The sequence below is a fragment of the Empidonax traillii genome, unplaced genomic scaffold, assembly GCF_003031625.1.
Source record: "Empidonax traillii isolate 1590-97213 ecotype Southwest subspecies unplaced genomic scaffold, ASM303162v1 scaffold157:size2224338, whole genome shotgun sequence".
NCBI lineage: Eukaryota > Metazoa > Chordata > Aves > Passeriformes > Tyrannidae > Empidonax > Empidonax traillii.
Window position 1 is genome coordinate 1113352 of NW_020955350.1, and position 20068 is coordinate 1133419.

The 20068-nt window shown below is 39.0% G+C and overlaps 1 protein-coding gene across 8 annotated transcripts in view; it reads left to right on the forward strand.

Moving 5' to 3' along the window:
• Positions 1-20068, forward strand: part of ENPP2 (ectonucleotide pyrophosphatase/phosphodiesterase 2) — a 71414-nt gene that overhangs the window by 23001 nt on the left and 28345 nt on the right. For all 8 annotated transcript variants that reach the window (XM_027884909.1, XM_027884911.1, XM_027884903.1 and 5 more), the window contains exons 5-11: positions 1918-1978; positions 3198-3295; positions 4320-4399; positions 5595-5714; positions 14240-14295; positions 16503-16568; positions 17232-17304. In XM_027884909.1, the coding sequence (XP_027740710.1) occupies positions 1918-1978; positions 3198-3295; positions 4320-4399; positions 5595-5714; positions 14240-14295; positions 16503-16568; positions 17232-17304 (554 nt within the window). The remainder of the gene's footprint in view (positions 1-1917; positions 1979-3197; positions 3296-4319; positions 4400-5594; positions 5715-14239; positions 14296-16502; positions 16569-17231; positions 17305-20068) is intronic.

The window sequence follows — 20068 nt, forward strand, 5'->3', positions numbered from 1 at the left end:
CGGAGAACGGGGAATTGAATTTCTAATTTTCTGGACACTAGCAGAGAAAAATAATTTGTTGATCGTAGAAGGATGTTATCTCTGCCTGTAGAGATAAAATGATAGAAAGAGAATAGGTGTAGGAGGATGAAGAAGAGTTTAAAGCAAAACTCTGAAGTGTTCAGATGCATTTGTCTGCATCACAGGGAGAGCAGGGATATCTGATGGTCTCAGAAGGAATGGAGCATTCCTAGATACGTTATCTCTGTCACAAAGACTTTTCTCCACCCCCACCACAAAAGCTCCTGCTCAAACTGTGTGACCTGACACCCGTAGGCTTTATTTCTTGTGGGAGGCGAGTTGCAAAAGTACACGGGCTGTTACTCGCAGGTGGGTGTCATGGGCTTCAGATGACCATGACACACCATGGCTGCAGAACAGCCCGCACTGACTGGCAGGTGGATGGGCTGTGAAAGCTTAACTTTAGTCCACTACTCCGCTCTTTTAGAGCATATCCTGCCTGTGTAACGTGTCTGCCATTCAGACCAGGTCTTCTGATCCTTGATAATGAGCTCTACAAGTTTTGCTTTTGTATCTCAGCTAGTTCTTAGGGTTTTTCTCATTCATTAACTTTACTGGGGCAAGGGTTACAGTTTGAAATTGTTTCTTCCACACCATTTTGGACAACTGTGTATGTTCACAGAATGATAATGGTCCAGATCCATACACTGAAAATGGGCTTTTGTTTACTTGGTTTTGCTGTTGGGAATCCAAATGAAATATGTATTTTCCAAAAAATCCCCATAGGTTGTTCTTCCCCTTCTCAAAGAAACCCGAGGCTGAGACCACTTAAATACTATTTAAGTTTTCAGTTCCTGCCTTTTCCGTGAGCTCCCTCTCACAAGTATCAAGACAGAGGAATTTACATGTCTCCAGCTTTAATGTATGTAATCTTTGTTTAATTGGCTAATAACAAATTATCAGAACGACCCTGGAACTCTGACAGGAGTAATCCTTATGTAAGAACAATGTTTCCTCTTTACTCTTGCCTTTGCCTTTCTGAGGATGGTGTGTTGGTTGTTTTTTTTTCTTGGAAATTGTCCCTCCATCTCCTGTCATGGTCAGTTGGAATTGCTTGCAGCACACATTTCCTGTAGATCTTTTCTATGATGTTTTTTTGTTTTGTTCTTTTCATTGAACTGCAGTTCCTTTAATAGTGCCAGGTTCAGGAAGCAGGCTTGTTAGTTAATAATTTGTGTTTCAATTGACCTGTGAAAGTGCAAGTCATGAGCCGCTCTATAGTCAGCATTCAGCAGTGAAAACCTTAAGAAAATAGTTGATTTCATGAAGTAATTTTAACTAATCTAGCTCTGAAGGAGTATTAATGCTTTTTTTTTTTTTTAGCCTGAGTCTCACCTGATCCATGAGCTGATCAGCTCTCTAAACCAGCTGGAAACTATTTAGAGTTGTTTTTCTTCCCCAGAATGAATTTTTTTTTTTGTGCCTTTAGCCAGCTGAATCAGCTCATGGAGACATGAGAGCTGGGGGGAGGAGGGTGAGAATTCACAGCCAGAAGCAGCACTACCTGTTTTTGACAGATCAAAAATAAAAAAAAAATAAAATAGATGACCACTGTGACTAAAGCGTCACCAATGTCTCTTGTGGTCAGAACTGCTTTTAACTCCAGTTTTAGGAGCTACTTGTAGGAGTAGCTAGTTTGATTATTTTTGTTGAATAAAATATAACCAGATCACTTGTTCACCCTTCTGAAAAGACATGCTCATTATTTATGGAAAGTATGACAAGACAGTCTATAACTGGAGCTAGACTTGGTGTTTTTTTTTTTTTTTAATATATGTTTTCTGTGAAACCTATAGCTGTGTCCACAGATTTTTTTATTTTCAGTTTTTTGAAACTCCAATGTGACTTTTCTGGCAGGAGAAACTCACTGGGTGGATGATGACTGTGAAGAGATAAAGACTCCTGAATGTCCAGCAGGGTAAGTGTTTTGCATCCAACTGCAAAGCCAAGTGCAACAAAGCCAGTGGTCCCCAGCTCTGCCCACCACACTTCCACAGTGGCCCTGTCATGCAGGCTGAATGGCTGTGGGTTGGATGCTTTCCTGGGCTTCACCATTTGTACAGTTAAGCTCATAATATTGTAAAGCATTTGCTTTTAAGCTGCTGGGTGAGTAGCATTGCATAAAATATGGGTTTGAACTCTTGGTCTTTGATCACCTGCTGCTGAGCTTGCCTGCTTCACTTACATTGGGAAAGTAACCAGACTCACTTGAAGTCAGTAGGAAGGTTTATGTTGTTCTGCTTGCAGTAAAATCCAGGTTAAGCCACATGTGAACACAGTTCAGACCATTTTTTTTTTTTTTTTAAATTGAATTTTGTGCTCCTAGTGTTCTGCTCCTAAATGAAAGGATTTCTAAATTGCACTGGGATACAGGCTTGACTTAGTGAGGAATTTGAGTGCGTGAGTGACAGGGAGAAAGTAAGCACTTCTGAAACCGGTTGTCTCTATTATCCCTGAAGGTAAGCATCTGCTCAGGTGCTGTGTTGGGTTGCAGCTCAGTCTGTGCTGTTGAGGATAATTTGGAGGAACTTCTCCTGGTGACAGTGACAGCTGCTTACCCCTGCAGCAGCTGACTAACATTAAAAGCCCAGGTGTGTCTGTCTGTGACAAATCTTTGCCTGCTTGCAATCAACTCTCAGTAGCAAATAAAAAAAGTAACAAAATAACATGAGATACTGTCATCTTTAGTATGTGAGAGTGAGCTGTGCCTCACAGAGCTCACTCAAAATGCTACATGGACTTCTGCTTGTGAAGAAAGGAGACCAGTTGTCATCTGACATGTGGTTTTTAACTACAGATAGTGTGCTAGGGTGGGTAGTCATGCATACTAATTTTTTTTCCTTCTACATCTCTTTCTATAAGGACTTGCCTTTATGGACTGTATGTTTTTAGCTGCTCAGGGAAGGTGTTTTTTAAGTTGGATATCAGCCCTTTCACTGACTCTGAGTGAGCACTGGGCGTTACTAAGTGTGAGGATTATCAGTTTCTGCTGGTATGTTAAGTATGCAAAGAATTACAGACATGTAGAATATACAGTAACTGTACCTCAGATTCTCTGGAGTCCCAGTGAGTAAGTGGAAATAAAAAAAAATAAATTTTGAAATGCTACCTTATACTCCTGCTGCTTTTGCTTCCAGCTTCGTTCGTCCTCCTTTGATCATCTTCTCTGTTGATGGTTTCCGTGCATCATATATGAAGAAAGGGAACAAGGTCATGCCCAATATTGAAAAACTGAGTGAGTACATCCACTTTCATACAATGAATGAAAGACAATCTCTTGCAGCCCAGTTGTTTTCTTTGTTCACTTTGAAACGGAAGGTCAGCATGGAGCTGGAATGGCAGAAGTCCCCTCTGGTTTAGATGGTATCAACTGGTGACTTGAAAGCAACCTGGTTAATGCACACAGAAGAGCTGCTGGTTTGGGAAATGCTGCTCAGAATCAATGACCTTTATGTGGTTTTGTCAGCAAAGAAATGCATCTTCAGTACATGACAAGTATCATGCACTCTTACAAGCTAGTTGGGAGGTGCCCACAAAATTTTCCCCTTGATTCAGAAATGTCAGAGGTTTGGATAAGTGGCTGCAGGAGCTGTGGTGGATGCCTGTTAGCTGGCTGGGGACATGCCTTGCACTCACCTCTGGGGGAAAGGGCATCCACCTGGGTTTGTGGTATACTGGATGCATTGCATATTTGAGCCTCTCTGTATTAGCATGGTGTTTGTGTGTGAGTGCCCATATCCTTGAGAGGTGGTGGGTTTTCTTCCCCCTGTGTGTGTGCTGGCCCTTGTATTTGTGTAGCTCCCTATGTTTGGAATCAATGATCTTAAAAGTCGTTTCCAGCCTAAATGATTCTAGTGGGGGCCAAGGTCAAAGCCCATTGTGAAACTGCAGCTTTAGTATATTTATTACTTAAAATAAACCTGCGTTTTCTTATGTTGTTTTACCTAACAAGATATTTCCAGTGACTCTGGATACAGACTAGCTCGGAAAAGAAAACAGTCTATGGGAATGCAGCTGGTTCAGTAGTCATCTGGCTGCATTATTTCAGTTGTTTACTGTGAAGTACAAAGAGTGCATGAGTAGATTTACCACTGCCCCTACTGCTGACCACTGCTAAGCAGCAGAATGTTCATTTAAATTGGTTAAAATTTAACTAGTTTCTGCATCATTTTGAGTCACAGAAGTTGCTTCCTCTGTTTTTGTTTTCTGCGTCTGAGAACTTCGCTTCCTCATGTTTGCATTTGCTATTGATTTTTCAGGATCTTGTGGAACACATTCTCCTTACATGCGACCTGTTTACCCTACAAAAACCTTCCCCAACTTGTATACCCTTGCTACTGTAAGTCCCTGGGAAGCATTTTTTTTTTTTTTTTTGATGATAAAATGTTGTACTGGAGTAGAAACGTGGGTTGTGGAAAGCAAGATTTAAAAAAAAAAAAAAGAAACCTCCTTCACTGTCCACCCTTTTTGGTCTTTAGTTAAGTATTTTCATAATTTTGAAGTGCTGAGATGGAATGCATCTCACCATTATACATTGTCACAGTGTTCCTACGCTTTCTTATGCCTGCTTCTGCAGTTATTTGTACTGCTGTGTAATTACAGGTCAAAGATTTCCTAGGGGGAAAAAAAAAAAACACCCCTGAAATCCTACCCTGAATACAACCAACAGTTGTTCCCTCGTTGGAGCAGCTGAAGTCAGCGGGGCTGACTTAGCAGTCAGTGTACAATTTACAGCTGCTGTGAGTGTGTCTGGGTGCTGTGTTGGCCCTGCAGTAAAATGAGCCATCACATCCTCCTGTGGCAGGGCTGGCAGCCAGGCTGTCCCCACACTGTCAGGCACACACCCCTGGGTGGCACTGACAGTGCTCCCAAAGCTGCTCTAAGGGACTCTCTACCTGCAGCTCCAATTTTTTCCCATTTTTTTTTGTGCAGCTACTGCACAAATCTTAAATGGATGAGAAAGGAGGAGATGGAGAAAGATTCCTTTCTTTTCCAAAAGAAAGGAAAAAGAGCAGAAACTTAAATTGCTTTTACCGCAGAGCAAATTGTTATATAAAGCATGGCTTTTGGTGACCTGCCTCGGTTATTTTCTTGGAAATAACTTATCTCACAGAGGCTCTCATGAAGATAAAACATTATACAATGGAAATACTAAGTTTTACTCTTACAGCTAGAGAATGTATTACTGTGTCCAGAAAGGGCATTCATGAAGAGGAACTGAAAGTACAAATCAATCTTCTTTTCATATATTTTTGTCTTTTCCTTGATGGCCTTGAACTAAGTTTTAACCAGTGTGAAAAACTTTAAAGTATCGAGTAATAGGAGTTTTTAATTTTTTTTAGCACAATTCAATCATCTACTGCTTTCATTACTGCAGCCAGTTTTAAATGTGCTTATCTGAAAGTAAAAACTTTTTTTGTGTGTAGTTACAAAGATACTTATTTTAAAATAATTTAGAGGTATTTGCAGATAGCTATGAAGAACTGTATTTGTGTGTACTAGAGTTTTACTAATTAATCTACTTCTGCACAAAGGGACTCTATCCTGAATCACATGGGATTGTTGGCAATTCGATGTATGACCCAGTGTTTGATGCCAGCTTCAGTCTTCGAGGGCGAGAGAAATTCAATCACAGATGGTGGGGAGGTCAACCAGTAAGTCTCAGATTCCCTCCTCCTCCTTTCCTCCTCCCTCTCCTCCCCTCCCCCTGTTCTGTGGAACGTAGCCAATAATAATAATTAGAAAAATACATATGTGAACAATTTGTACCTAATCCCCACTGCCCCCCCCCCAACTGGCCCTCTTGTCTTTCAGTTTAATGCAATGTTTTGAGTTGGATTTTGCTTTTCAGAATAATAAATCCATTGACTATGGAAAGGTATTTGCATTGATAAGTATAAATTAAATGTGGCTAGGAAAAAAACCTCACTTGAGGCAGCAGTGTAACACTATTTTTGTTACTATGGCATTATGTTTCCTTTTCATTATGGGTTTCTCAGGGTTTTGTCCTAATAATGTTCTTGAGCAGTTTTAGTATAAATATTCTGTCAGCATAGCATGACAAAATTTTATAATTGTTATTTGTTAAGTCCACAAGTGATCACTGTTACATGAATTACTGCAGAGGCTGTGGAAGCTTGGGAATAAGTTTCTGCCTCAAGCACAGCAGCAGAGGCTGACCTAGGTTTCCTCTCTTAATTTGGTGTTGGACTTGGCGTCTCTAGCTCTGAATCCTTATTCTGGGCAAGGAAATAAACTCCTTCAAAGTACTCTGTGTTACTACAGCTAAGACAGTCCTCTCATTTCTGCTGCACTTTACCCTGTTACTGCGTGCTGTGGTGTGCTCAACAAAAGTGTGTTTAACTTAAACTAGTAAGTTTTAAGTGCAAGCAGCCAAGATGCATGCACATTTCATTGCACTGATTGCTTAGGGAACTATAGTTTAAATGCTCTCTGACCAGTTAATCTCACAAAAGAGTGGGATGGTAGAGGTGAGAAAATTGGAAGGCTTTTGGGAACACTATAATCTGTCATTTCTGTTTGCTAAATTGATCAGTATTATGCCCCAAATCTCTTAAGACAGAAATATCCCAAGAAACTAAAGGAAGTTGCTCAGATTTTAGGCTTAGCAAGTGTGTATGTTATTTGTCTGTACATGGTTTTGGTCTGCAACAAATGTGAGACATGAAAATTTAGAGCTGCGGGCAGCTGTATGACAGGCAGATGTCTGGCTGTAGCTGAGCCAACATGAGGTATTTGTGCTCTTGTAAAATCTGTCAGTGAGCGTAGTCACTCCCTTGCCTGTCTAAGACCTGGGTTTGGCATGGATTGTGCGGAGAGGAGAGGGTGAGTCAAGCTCATAGACAATCCTGTGACTCAACTGCTGTGTGACAACTTGATAGGCAGCTGTAATTTAATTTTGCACTTTTAATTTTTCATCTTACCTTGATCATTATTAGGTAGGAGTTAGGGAAGAAGTAACTGTTGGGGCTTGTACAAATGTCTCTTTTTAAACTATGATATTTTAAAAGTACAATATAAGTCTACAAATACTTCATCACCTGCTGTGTTGTGTGGGGAACTTTAATTCCCACACCCAACTGTTAGCAACACCTATGCTATTCCAGAGAAAAAAAGATTTTCTGGATTCTAAACAAGGATCATGAAAAATATCATCTGAGAAGAGTTCAAGAAAATTACACAACAGTGTAGTTGACTGTTTGCTAGATGAAATCCTCAGAGAATGAGGGGAGTGTTGCATACCCAAGTAGGATGATAAAATAAACCAGCTGATCTGAAGAATTTTTGAAAAGAAAAACCACACAAATAATGTAATAAACTGGAAATGTTTTTTGAATATTGGAAGCAAATGCATAGAGATAGGGCTATAATTCAAACCCTGTACACTTAATATGAGGGGAACCCAGAAGTTTGGCAAACCTGATAGATAGAGCATAATAGCTGGGTAAAGAGGTGGTAGATCTCTTGCAGAAATATGATACAAATGATACTCTCTCTGCATGTGGAAGAGTTGGACATTTGATTGCAGATTTTTATAAGAGAAAAAGTTAACTCTCCCTATATATGAGGATTAGATACAGTTAGTTTCTAACTTCTTTTTATAATTTTTTTTAAATACGACATTGTCATAGAGTGTCGAAAGTAGCTGGGTATTGAAAGTCAAGACATTACAATTAAGAGGGTAGGAAAGGAAATCTGGTTTGCATATCACAGGTTTTTTCTGTCCTATCACATTTTCAGCTGGTTCTTTTTACATCTTGGGTCTCAAACTGGAGTACTAAAAAACTGCAGAGTGGTATGTGGTTTGCACAGGATCGAGAATTAATATTTTTCTGTCCAAGAAAGCAAGAAAAGTGTCAGAGACCCCCAGCCTTGTATTATGGTTAAAATTGCCTAGAATAGAATGTCATTTAACACTGATAATTTCTGAAATATTTTCTTGCTCCTGAAGAATGGCCCATCGTATATGTCTTTATTAAAACGTGGAGGGTGTGGTCATCTTTCTTTCACTGTTCTGATACTCAGCCTTTTGCTGGGAAACATCCAGATTACCATGGACATCAGTGTGATTTGGCAGATGAGTATCCAAATGGTTTTACTCCAGGAATTATGAGAAATTGAAATTAATAACATTAGGAAAAGGAGAAAGTAGTTTGGAAGTGTTTCAGGGTGCTGTAGCTGGTTGTGGGACTTCCTGAAATCCAGTCTTCAACCTTGATTTATTACATAAGCTTAAAACCACCATGTTTTCAAAACAAAAGTGTTTCATAGGAAACTACTGCAAAACTACTCCTCATATTGCCACAGCATCTCACAGAAATGGTGAGCATCAGGGCCCATGGGGAAAACTAATTTTACTGCTCATTTTTCATGACACTGACATTCTGTTTTCATCCCAAGTAACTTTAAGCACTAAAATTAGGCTCCAGCTGCCTTTGGCTTCTGTTAAGCAGTAGTTTTCCATGTCTTGTTTTGATGTAGTAATTTTAAGTTTGCACTGCAGACAATACACTACTTTTTTTAGTGATCTCTCATGATCCTTAGAGATAACCCAAGGACAGCAGATGAAAGGTGTAAAACTTCTGGTCTGTGGTAAGTGGGGAGAGAGAGGCTCCTGCAGAAGATAGCCTAGCTCGGATCCGAGTTTGGGTCCAAAAGATGTCTCTCACTTCAGAAATATCATAATTATAAAAGTATTGACGGTTGTTTAGGGTGCCTCGTATGTAGCTTTATTTCCACTATCAACCTTTTACAAAGACTACAACCCTCAAAAAGGGCCCAGCCTGAGATGATGAGATAATCTTTAAACAGGGCCATGACATTCCTTATGTAAGTGACAGCAGGTTGTGAAGGCGTCTTTAAAGTCTGCAGAGGTATTCCTGCAGACACCAGCCATCATCACCATGCATCTTAACTTGATATTCCTGATTTAATCCAAATCTATGTATCAGTATTTAAAATAAAACCATTATTGGAATTTTTTTGATTTTACCTGTCTAACTATTACAGAAAGAGCTTCAAAAAACTGCCATCTGTCTTTCCATCCTGAACACTTTTTGCAGTCAATTGGTCGATTGGTGGGGAAAGCAGAAGGAGAGATGTCTATAATTCTATCGTATTTCTTTTTATACAGCTTGAGCCACGAACAAGCAACAGGGCTCTTTGAGTCTGTCTATTTATTTAATAGGCTTCTTGTATGAAAATCTTCTGTCTGAGCAAGAAGGCAATGTTTAGTTGCCAAGTGTGTGAGAACCTTTCTGTCCTGCTAAAGAGTAAGAAGTGTGCAAGGGGCTGCTCCATATTTTACTTTGTTGACAGAACAAATTGCAGTGGTGCAGGAGTGGTATTAATTTTGCATTCTTGCACCAATCTTGTACATGTTTCTTTACTGGGAAACGCTGTGATTTCCCCTTTCCCACCTTTGTCTGGGTGTGGAAAGGATTTTCCATTCTTGCATTACCAACTTTCCACTGCAGGGAGTGCATGCACTTCCTGTGCTCCTTACAGGAATCTCCTTCCCTGCTTGGCAAATGGGAGCCGTCCCTCCCATCAGCCCTGACCCGAGATGTGGTCCTTCCATAGTGAGACAAATACAGGGCAACCTCTGCAAAGTGGTGGGCTTTTGTTTATTCATGGAAGATTAAAGCTAGGGAGGTGTCCCACTTTCTGTGCAGCTTTTTTAAAGAAAATTCTGCAGCTGTCTTGAATAACTTCTTTTGAAATATCTGTGTGCAAATGTGTCTAGCAGTTAGAGGAAGGGAGAACTTTGGACTTTCATGTTCCGTATTGCATTGACACCTAAACTATTGCTTAGCCTTGTATACTTTCATCCATAAAGGAGAATTGTAGTCATTCAACACAGAGGATATAAAAATAAAAGCTTACAGGATCTGTTTAATTTATATTTATGAAAGCATGTATATTATTTCTTTTTGCCAGTGTACGAGGTTGAATGCTAGAAAAACTAGATATTATTAATTTCCTGTGGCGTGGCATTGCATGAAGACAAACTGGTTGATCTCTGATTATTATTTTTAAAATATTTATTCCTCTCCTCTCTGCTTAAGCAAATTAATTCAGAAATATAGCCTTTATACTGCTTACAATACTTGTCTCATATGCAAGCCATGAGTGGACATCTGACATTGTTAAACATCTAACTATAAAATTCTAACATATTAACAGTTAAACACAATGTATTTACATATGGCAAATAACAGAAGCTCACAAATGGTACTGACCTTGCATCACCTAACACAGGCAAATGTTATAAGTGACTTGAACAGATATGACCAGCCATAGAGTGCATACAACACATTGCATTTACATGCTGAGTGCTGGAACATCTAGAATGAATTAACTTTACGTCTGTGACTCAAAGCAATACAGAGGAAATGGAATAATAATCCTTATTTGCTTCTTAATTTCAATTGTTTTGAATGGATAAGGTTGAGAGGGCATCTGCTAATTTTTTTTTCTATCCTACCCTCTCCTATAACTTCTAGTTTGCCTTGAAAGACAATGACTTTAAAGACAGTGAGAGACTGGTTAGTTTGCTGCTAACTCTTCTCTGGGATTACTACCCTGTGGCTGAGGGTGCTTGTGTGCTCCCATAGGCTGATCCAGTCTGTTGTCTAATTTTACCTATCCACTAAAGCATCCGGACAACCAAGGGCACTTCTGGTAGAGATAGCTACCATTAGATTCATCAGCACTAATTGTCACAACTCTAAACCCCTGGATATTTGATTTAAATCTCCTTCAATGCAAATAGAAATTCTTCCACCTGGTGACTGCTGCTTCTTTTCATGCTTATAGATGCCTCTACAAATGTATTGTTATGAGTAGCAGCTTTAGGTATGACGGTGAATAGTGTTGAATTTTCTTAGTTTGGGTTTAACCAAATCAAAGGCTTCCCCCCTCCTCCACCTTAAAAAACAGAGGAGGGCAGAGGTCCAGTAGTGTTTTGTTGTAAGCTTGAGTTGAATCAGGCTCTGCCTGGCAAAGTCAGGATGGAGTCATTCAGATGTTGTGGATAGATATGGCCCTTTTGATTTGCTGATTTTTGACTTAACAGGTCCTTGTCTTAGCTACTGAGCTTATTTCAAGTGCAGCAGACACATGTACTCATCCAAGCAGTTAATGCCAATGCAAATGGCTGCATTCCTGAGGTGAAATACCTGGGAGCAGAGCAGGTGCAGATTTTCCCTCTCTGAAGCCAGTCTGGGTGCTTTTAGACTGCCCTTACTGCTCTTAGGAGTGCATTGCTCCTGGTTCAGAAAGTGTGAATGCTGTTTTCATGTGACTTTCATGGAGCAGACTCTATGCTCAACATGAATAAAAAAAGCTACCACTTTCTCACAGGTGTGGTGGCTCCCTTGGCAATTATTCATTCACCAGAGGGAGGGTGTCTTTTGGCACGGGTTTAAAATCATTGGTTAAAATACACAGTGTCATGGGTGAATCCAGAGTACTAACAGTCAGGAGTAGTGCAGGACATGTTCAGCTGCTGAGGGTGGAACTTGGCTGGTCTCATTTAGCCAGTCAGGCAGATTGGACTGTTTGGACCTGAACAGGCCAAAGCATTAGAAAATCAAAGCAGAGTTTAGTAGATGTGAAATCCAAACACTGAATTCCCTGGACTTAGTTTGTTGGTACCTTCCCAACGATATCTGCAAAATTATTTAAACTTTACAGGAACACAAACGCTTTCAAAGAAAAATAAATCTGCTCCAGCTCTGTAAGGGACAATGGTTTTCCAAGCAGAGCAAGACCAAAGAGCATAACAGCAGTGGAGCTGACACACCTCGTGCTGAATTTGTATTTGACCTCCTTTCTCTGCCATGACTGAGTTCCCCTCTAGGAATAAATCTGCAATGCAAAGAAAAATATAATTACTTTAAGTGTGAGTCCTTTTTCACCTGGGAATACCAGGAAACAGTGATGAATATGTAACAAATAACTGACTTAGTTAGACGCAGGGGTCAGGCTGAAGTTGTATACCCTGTGCTGATTTATACGGCACAAACAAACATCCTTGTATTGCAATTGCACCTCTGACTGTGGTGTGTGGACATGGTCACTGGATTGTAGGCACGTGTCCTCATCTCTCCTGTTCACTTGCATCCTTTTGTCCCATCCTGTTAGGACCAGTATCCTGTGAGCTTTTGAAAACAATATCCCCGTTACTCAGCCACAAACCCCAAATTCCTGTATAAATTCAAAGCTATTTTCCCCCCTTTTTTTTGGCAGTTACTTTGCAGCCACATTATCTTGATATCCTTGTCACCATGCAAACCATAATGCTGGTGGAAGGCTTGGGCTGTAGGGGATAGGGGAGATGTTTGGGGAACTCAGTGTTTGGTGGCAGCTTGAATGAACATTAATATGGACCAAGCCTGAAATCAGACTCTTCAGGAGAAGCACCCGAAAACAGAGAAGAGTGGACTGCAAATCTGTGGCCATTCTGCCCCTGCTGCATTTATTTAGGAAAATATCTTTTCTATAGAGCTACTCTGGATATATTATTCTTCCCTGTAAAAGAGGATTCATTACTAAAAAGTTAGAATAAAATGAAAACAAATGACCTTTTATAGCTGTGATTTTAATTTAAGTGGACTGGGTCCAGTAAGATTTGGTGGAGGAGATGAGAGGTAATGGGTGGGTCCAGGGCACTGGAAAGGCAAACACAATGAATTTTCTCATAAATAACATTACAATATCCAAATTTAATTATGGTTAGCTATAGCCTCACTGTGCAAATGATCTTTCATCAGACTGAGCTGAATTTATTTAAGACTGATGTGTGAATAATTCAGGCACGTCATGAATAATGCGTCCCCAGATAACAGTTTACAAGTGCCTGTTTAAACAAGGTAGAGTGACTTAGAGTGGATTTAAAGCAAACTAAAGACTTTGCAATTATCAAGTAAGGGAACTACATTTTGTCTTAACTCCTCATGAAGCAGTTACATTGCAGTATGCATAAATAATGGAAAGAAATAATCTAGCTTTATACACAGCGCAGGCATTTAAGCCATTGTCACTTTAGAAATGAGTTTTGAGATAACTTGGATAGTTCCTTGCAAGAGAGATTGAGTTCTGTAGGGCTACAAACTCATATTGTTTGCTTTCCTTGACTGTGGACCTTTCTGATGCTTGGACAGTCTCATTCCCCTGCCTTGTGCAGAGTCATAGGATAGAAAGAGAAAGGGTGAAGGGAGGCAGTAAAAGAAGGATGATGAGGATAACCAGGGGTATGGTATGGCATTCATTACAGAAAGATCAAACAAATCAGGACTACTTACGTTTAAAAGGAATGAATAGAGGGGAATATCATGAATGTTGCACAGAAGTGGGAAGAGAAAGGATTAGTAACCTGTTTTCAAATATGAGAACAGTACCCTAACCCCAGTGAAACTGGCAGGTTTGAAACGAAACAAAATTAGAAATTCACTCTTACAGTTCGTGACTACATTGTGGAACTTTCTGCTGCAAACTGATTTATAGCTAGAAAAATTTATGGGAATTGAAGGATTGAAAAAAGGGTTAAAAAATTCGTGGATATCTTTTTCTGTCATTTCCATCAATCACCTTGTCATGTGAGTTCAAAAAATTCTTAAACTTCTATGGAGGAAGGTGTCCCTCCCTGCTTTCTTAACACCTGCTGACTTGTCTGCTCCCTCCTTTGTGTGCTCTTTTCTAACACATTTTCTGTTGATGGCTACTGACATAGGATATGGTGGAAGAAGGATGTTTATGCAGACACCTATTAGTGTTTAAGGTATGTTCCTTTCTAACTGAGTATCCTCCAAAACCTGAGCAGCTGAACATTAAAAGGGTCAGGTTAGCAATGGCTGGGTTTTGAAAATTAAATTATATACTGGAGGAATTCCTTGTCGTGAATCTCAATACTTTTAATTAAAAATAACATAAAGATTTAGGGGTGAAAGTCTACAGCACAGCAGCTGGCCCACTGCAGCAGAGTTTGCACAGTCCAGTCAATCCATATTTTCAAATTAGGACTGCAGGCTGAAAACTGCAATTTCCACTTTTAGGCTCAGGGTAGAAGAATGTGTCTTGAAAACATTTTCTTTTGATTTCAGAGAGTCATTAAAGATCTGAGTGCACTCTAATCCTCTTATATTTTCCTCATTAGATTTGGATTACTGCAGCTAAGCAAGGGGTGAAAGCTGGCACGTTCTTCTGGTCTATGTAAGTACCTCTGTTTTCTGGAGATTTTTAACTAATAACTCAGAATTAATTTGATGTTAGTGTTAATTAAGTTCTTTTCCTTTCTCTAAGTGTTCGGTAGCTTAGAGACTGTATCTGTAATCCCCCATTGTTTCATTTGTGCGATGTTTCTGATGACTTAAGCTGATGCTGCAGTTTGCTGCTTTAGATTCATGCACTTATTTTTAGCAGTTAACTAAAGAAAAAATGTGTAACTCTGTGAAAAATTACTGTCTTTCATTTCACAGTGTGTGTTTTTGCCTCCTTAGTATTGCTAGCAATGTTTCCAGAGTCCTCTAAGAGTGGAAAACTCTTACTGTCCTCTTTGTTAACTGACATCACCAGCTTATTTGACTCAAAGGTCTGACTTACTCTTTTACAATACAGTCTGACCTTTGAGTAAGATATCCAATTTCCCTTTCCTAAAAGATAGCCCTGAGGGTCTTTGTTGTTTGTTCTTTTGTTTAATGATTCCAATCTATTTTTCTTCATCCCAGCTAAAGCCACAACCAAAAATGAATGCATTTTGATAATCTTTGAGTTCTGAGAAATGCATATGGATCAGCCTCCCTATTATATTTTAGTGGCAGGATTGCAGAAGCAAAGGTTTAGACTGCATGATTGAAACAATAAGGGGATTTGCCTATTTTTTTGGGATTCCATTAGGCATAGTACTCTTTACTGCACTAAATATCATATATCATATGGAGGGAATATAAAACATACCACAACTCAGTGATAGGTTTAGGCTTTCAAGATGGTTATCTGGCAGAGCTCCAGTCTGGTGCTCTGCAAACCAAAGAAATTAATGTGATTCCGAAGCTCTACAGTTAACACAGTCTCCACAAACATCCTGGCCAATGCATGCTTGGGGATATAGAATCTTACAGATGGTAAACAAGGATATGCTGTATGAATGACAATAGTGAGGGAGTGAGACAGCCACTCCATGTATGAAAGAAATAGATATGCCTTAAATATATATGCCTATGTATTACTTAATTTGGGACACGGAATGTTTTTGGGGAGAATTTTCAGGCAAACTCTTTTAGGAAAACAGAACTGTTAAAAATATTTTTGTCAGAAATGAGTTAATTGCAATGATGGATTTTTTTTTTTCATATTGCACAATTAATAAAAATATAAAAATTGGGCAGTACTCAAAATTATGATTCCACTTTAAAATGTTGCCTTATTTAAAAATTTTAATATAAATTCTCATTTTTATGGTTGTTTTTACAACTCAAAGTTCTCCACATTGTTGGCGACTGAGGCCACTGTTATTTTACAAGGCATTAAAAATTAATATATTTCCAAATGGCTGTTGACATCTCTATTTCTCTGTCAGATGTTTCCAAAGAATGCTGAATTCAATTCAGCATGGTGGCTCTGATGGTTGTCTTTGATTCCTGTCTTGGGATTCTGTTACTGATCTAATGGAATCTGGACTGACCATGCTATTGTATTAAAATAACTGTGGTCACTGACCTGCAGACTTTTCCTAAGATGACCAAGATATTTGGAATTTTAACAGCTGTTTATAAGATTAGTCATTTTCATAGCATGAACTTGACCTCAGCAGCCAAGTGAGGATGGCTGTCACTATACAAACAGTAACCAGGATGAGTTTGTTCTGCAGAGTGAGAAGCTGTCATAGTTGTGCAAATCACTGTGCTGATGGCCTGATGTTTCAGATTACTCTGCTCTGATTTACAGCAGCCTAACTCTCAGTTTGATTACTGTTAAGTCTGTGAGAACTTTTCCAGTGTCTGCAAGACTACCAGAGCAGGATGGTCATTTAAACCTGTACTGATGTGAGTAATGTAATGGTTTTTACTCATGTCGGCTATCCAGTGGCTGCACGATTGAGCACAAAAAAAAGTTCATCTGGGTTAAAGCTACCAGAATGGGTCTTTGTTCACTCTTATTTAGAAGAGCTAGATTTACTGCCTTGAGTTCTGACTGCAGTTACAAACTTCTGTTCATCTTTCTTTTGGAGTATGTGTACCTTCAGGAGATCTGATGTGATTCTGTTTGCAAATTAAGAAAGCAACAAAGAAGATACATCATGCTAAAATCAAATAATGCTATTATTTATTCTATTTGTTAGAATCAGATCATAACAAAGTTTTGTTGATGCTTCTTGTATCCTATGATAACAAGGTATATTTCTGTATTTTGTGGCCTAGTGTCATCCCCCATGAGCGCAGAATATTAACAATACTGCAGTGGCTAACTCTTCCAGACAATGAAAGGTAATTCACTTATTGTCATCTGCTGTTGGATAACTGCTAGTTTGTCTTCTCCTTAAAACTAGTTGGCGGAACAAGAGGAAATTTAATTCCAAAATTTTTGTCTGTTACAGACTATCACTGATTTAAGGATTTGTTCGAGTTTTGTGTTTAGTAGAAGATTTTGGGTATTTGGTGGGGTTTTTTTGTTTGTTTTGGTGAGTGTTTTGTCGTTGTCATTTTGTTTTCTAATATTAGCTCTTCACCATCAGCAGTTTTATTCCTCCAGATAAATGTATGGTATGAATTTTTCTTATCAAGAAGCATGTAGTTGCATGGATTAGCTTGGATTGTTCTTATCCTACTGAGCCTAATATTGCATAACAACCTTGCAGACAATGGCATTTGCAGAACTGGACACTGAGCACTAGGAAAATGTTAAGATTTTAATTATTAGTGGGGTTTAGTGCACAGCTTCCCACATGTTGCTGGCTGCAAAGCTCAGGAGAGCTGCTGTTGTGATTTCTCCTACAAGATTTAATATGAGTGTGTGTCCTCAGATGGTACCCCATGTGCCTCCCTGTGTGTGTTCTTGGATTTAATAAAGCTGCAAAGCAAGTAATTCCTTAATTATACCGCAGAAACAAAGGACTGCTAAATGATTCTGTGATTCTTTCTTTCTTTCAGGCCTTATGTTTATGCTTTCTACTCTGAGCAACCAGATGCTGCTGGCCACAGATATGGTCCTTTCAATTCAGAGGTTAGTACAGATTTTTTTTTCTGCAAAAAAAGCAGGTCTCTCAAATACTTGGTTTTCGAATAATTGATGCTGCTCGGGAGTAGCATTTTTAGCAACTTTTCCCCCACCTGTTTCTGCAGCGTGAATCCCCTCTGCTAGGGAAAACAAAGTTGTGTTTAAAGGATTAATCATGTGAGATTCACTTCTGGGAGAAGGAACTGCCCATGTGTGATACGATTATGCAAAAGGAAAGATTTGGCAAAGGCCAAATGTTTGTGTGCAACAGCGTAATTTAACTTTCCTCTAACAATTTGTCCTTCTTAAAAGCAATTAAAATATAATGCAGAAAATACTGAGGAAAAATGCAGAGCAGAAAAAAACTTTCTTTAAGCTGATAGCCTTCAGTAGACAGAGTAATACTTCCAGTCTGTCGGGAACTGTAAAAACTGCTAGTTCCAGTTTCATATAGGCCCTACAGGGGTTCAGAAAGCTTTGCCAATACTGTCCCCTCAGGACCATACTGTTGAGTTTGGAAAAAGTTTTGAAGCATCATAAGGCATTTTAATGAAAAATTATGTGCAACATGCTGCAGTAGTTTAACTCCTTGTTTGATTTTGGATAGCTGGCTGGGACTGTTTCCCTGCCAACACTGTCCAACTGACAAGAACTTAAAAATTATGCACTTGTCTGGGATTTGTGAGGAGGGGAAGTAAATTCTGTACCCAAATATCCTACTTTGTGTGACTGGGATCTGGCATTTCCAATTATCTCTGACATCTGGAAAAGGTCCCCTAGTTTCAGTGCTAACATATGTCTGCAGATTCCCATCACAAAGCTTTAGGAGTTTTTATACAAACTTTTCAAAGGGTAAACAAATATTTGCAAATCTTTGAAAGTGAGGAGTGTATCAGATACCTGCCTCTTGGGAGGCAATACAAACTTCCTTGAGCAGCCAGGTACCCAGCGGTAGTTTCTTATTTGTTTGTATACATCTGGTAGCTGTTTCTTGACTGGAGAAGAGAGCAAAGAGAAGCAGGAGTAGTATTTTTTAATATGCTTGAGTGATTTGGGCTGTTGAAATAGTTTGCAGCAGTTATGAAGTTGCAGTGGGTAGCATCCCTGTTGGAGCAGTTTGAGCCATGATCCGAGAGCAGTGGGTGTGAGGAATTATTCCAAACCAGTGCTGAAACACCATAGTGGATGGAGGGAAACAGTCCTTTTTCTGGATCAGGGGTGGTTAAGAACTACCAACACTCTTGTTAAATTGACAGGCATGGATATGTGTCCATGTTGTCATTTGGCTCAGAACAAGGGCTATGTCTGATTCAATCAAGCATTATTCAAAGGTATCAGTAATGAGAGCTCTCTGATTCAGTGATATATTTCTCAATAATGCTTTGTAATTGAGACACTCTCTCTGAAGTGTTACAATTACTATATGTAGCTTATTACTGAAAACTCTTAATTTTATTTATCTGGAGACAACCACTTCTTTCTAAACAGGGTTGTGGAGCTTTTTCCATGGAACTAAGGGAGAATATTAAGATGATGAGATTGAAATTGTTCTTTTAATTGTGGTGTTTAACAAGCCAGTTTAACATCCAATATGGCAGTCTAGTTTCAGGTTAATTGTAAAAGTCTAAATAGTGAAGTTAGGAAAGTGTTCATCATAGGAAAACTCATTATAAAAGAAAAAACCCTCCAAAGGCTCTTACTCTTGGGGACTCTTCTGTATAATTAGCTGAAGGCTGATCTCTAATTGCAAGGCAAAGCTTAGGCTCTTAATAACTGTGAATTAATAGCTTCTAAAACTTCTGCAAAAAAAATAGGGTTTTTTCATTTCTGTTAAGCGCAAGAAGATTGTGAAATTGATTTTTAGCAAATTGAGAACAGATGAGTTAGCAGAACAGTATGGACTAACTTAGTTTGCAGTTCAAACAGTGGAGCTAACTTTGTGAATGGAAATTTAAGTAAATGAATACAGCTGTGCAAGTAAACAGATGCTGAGGTTTGGGAGGGGCCTGGTCTCAGGACTGAAAAGCTAGGAAGTATTTTATATTGTTTCTCTTGACACTGCTTTCAGTGTAATTTTAGGAGCTCTGAAATTTACATACACCAGCTGGAAGAAAGTCCTCAAAGGGATCCCTTTCAGCTACCTCCTTGATATACTGAGAGCGTGACCTCCCTGTGAAATCATTCTTTTCTTGTATCCTGCTGGCAGCAGTTAGACAGCTGGAGTAGTACTGACCAATTTAGTTCATGCAAAGGCAGATCAGCCAAACAATAATATTTGAAAACAAGGTCATAACAAATCTGTTATATTTAAAATGGGTTTCTTATTTCTTCTTTTGAGGAGTGGATATTTTATGCTGAAATTTTCTTGCTGTAGTTAGTAGTTTGAGGAATAGTTTTATATCTTGAAAACCCCCAAATCTTACAAGTCTCCGTTAGAATAAAGTAAATTAGAGCTTTTTATACCAAACAACGTTCTGTATATATATTAAATATATAATCTTAAAGGTCTAATGGCATCCATTACTGACAATTTTCAGCTTCCAGACTTCAGGAGATGGCACTCAGAGCTTCCCAGGACATACTCAACATCCTATTTGCAAAGTGTCTTAAAAACTAGAAGTAAAGGGACTTAGAGACACAAACCTTTGGTGAATTGCCAAGGTTTTTTAGATAAATGGAACTGATATTATGGCTAGTGTCCACAAGTGTAACTTTGCATATACTCTAACATGAAGTTCTGTGTCATTGAATTGGTTGTCTAGGTTTTGGG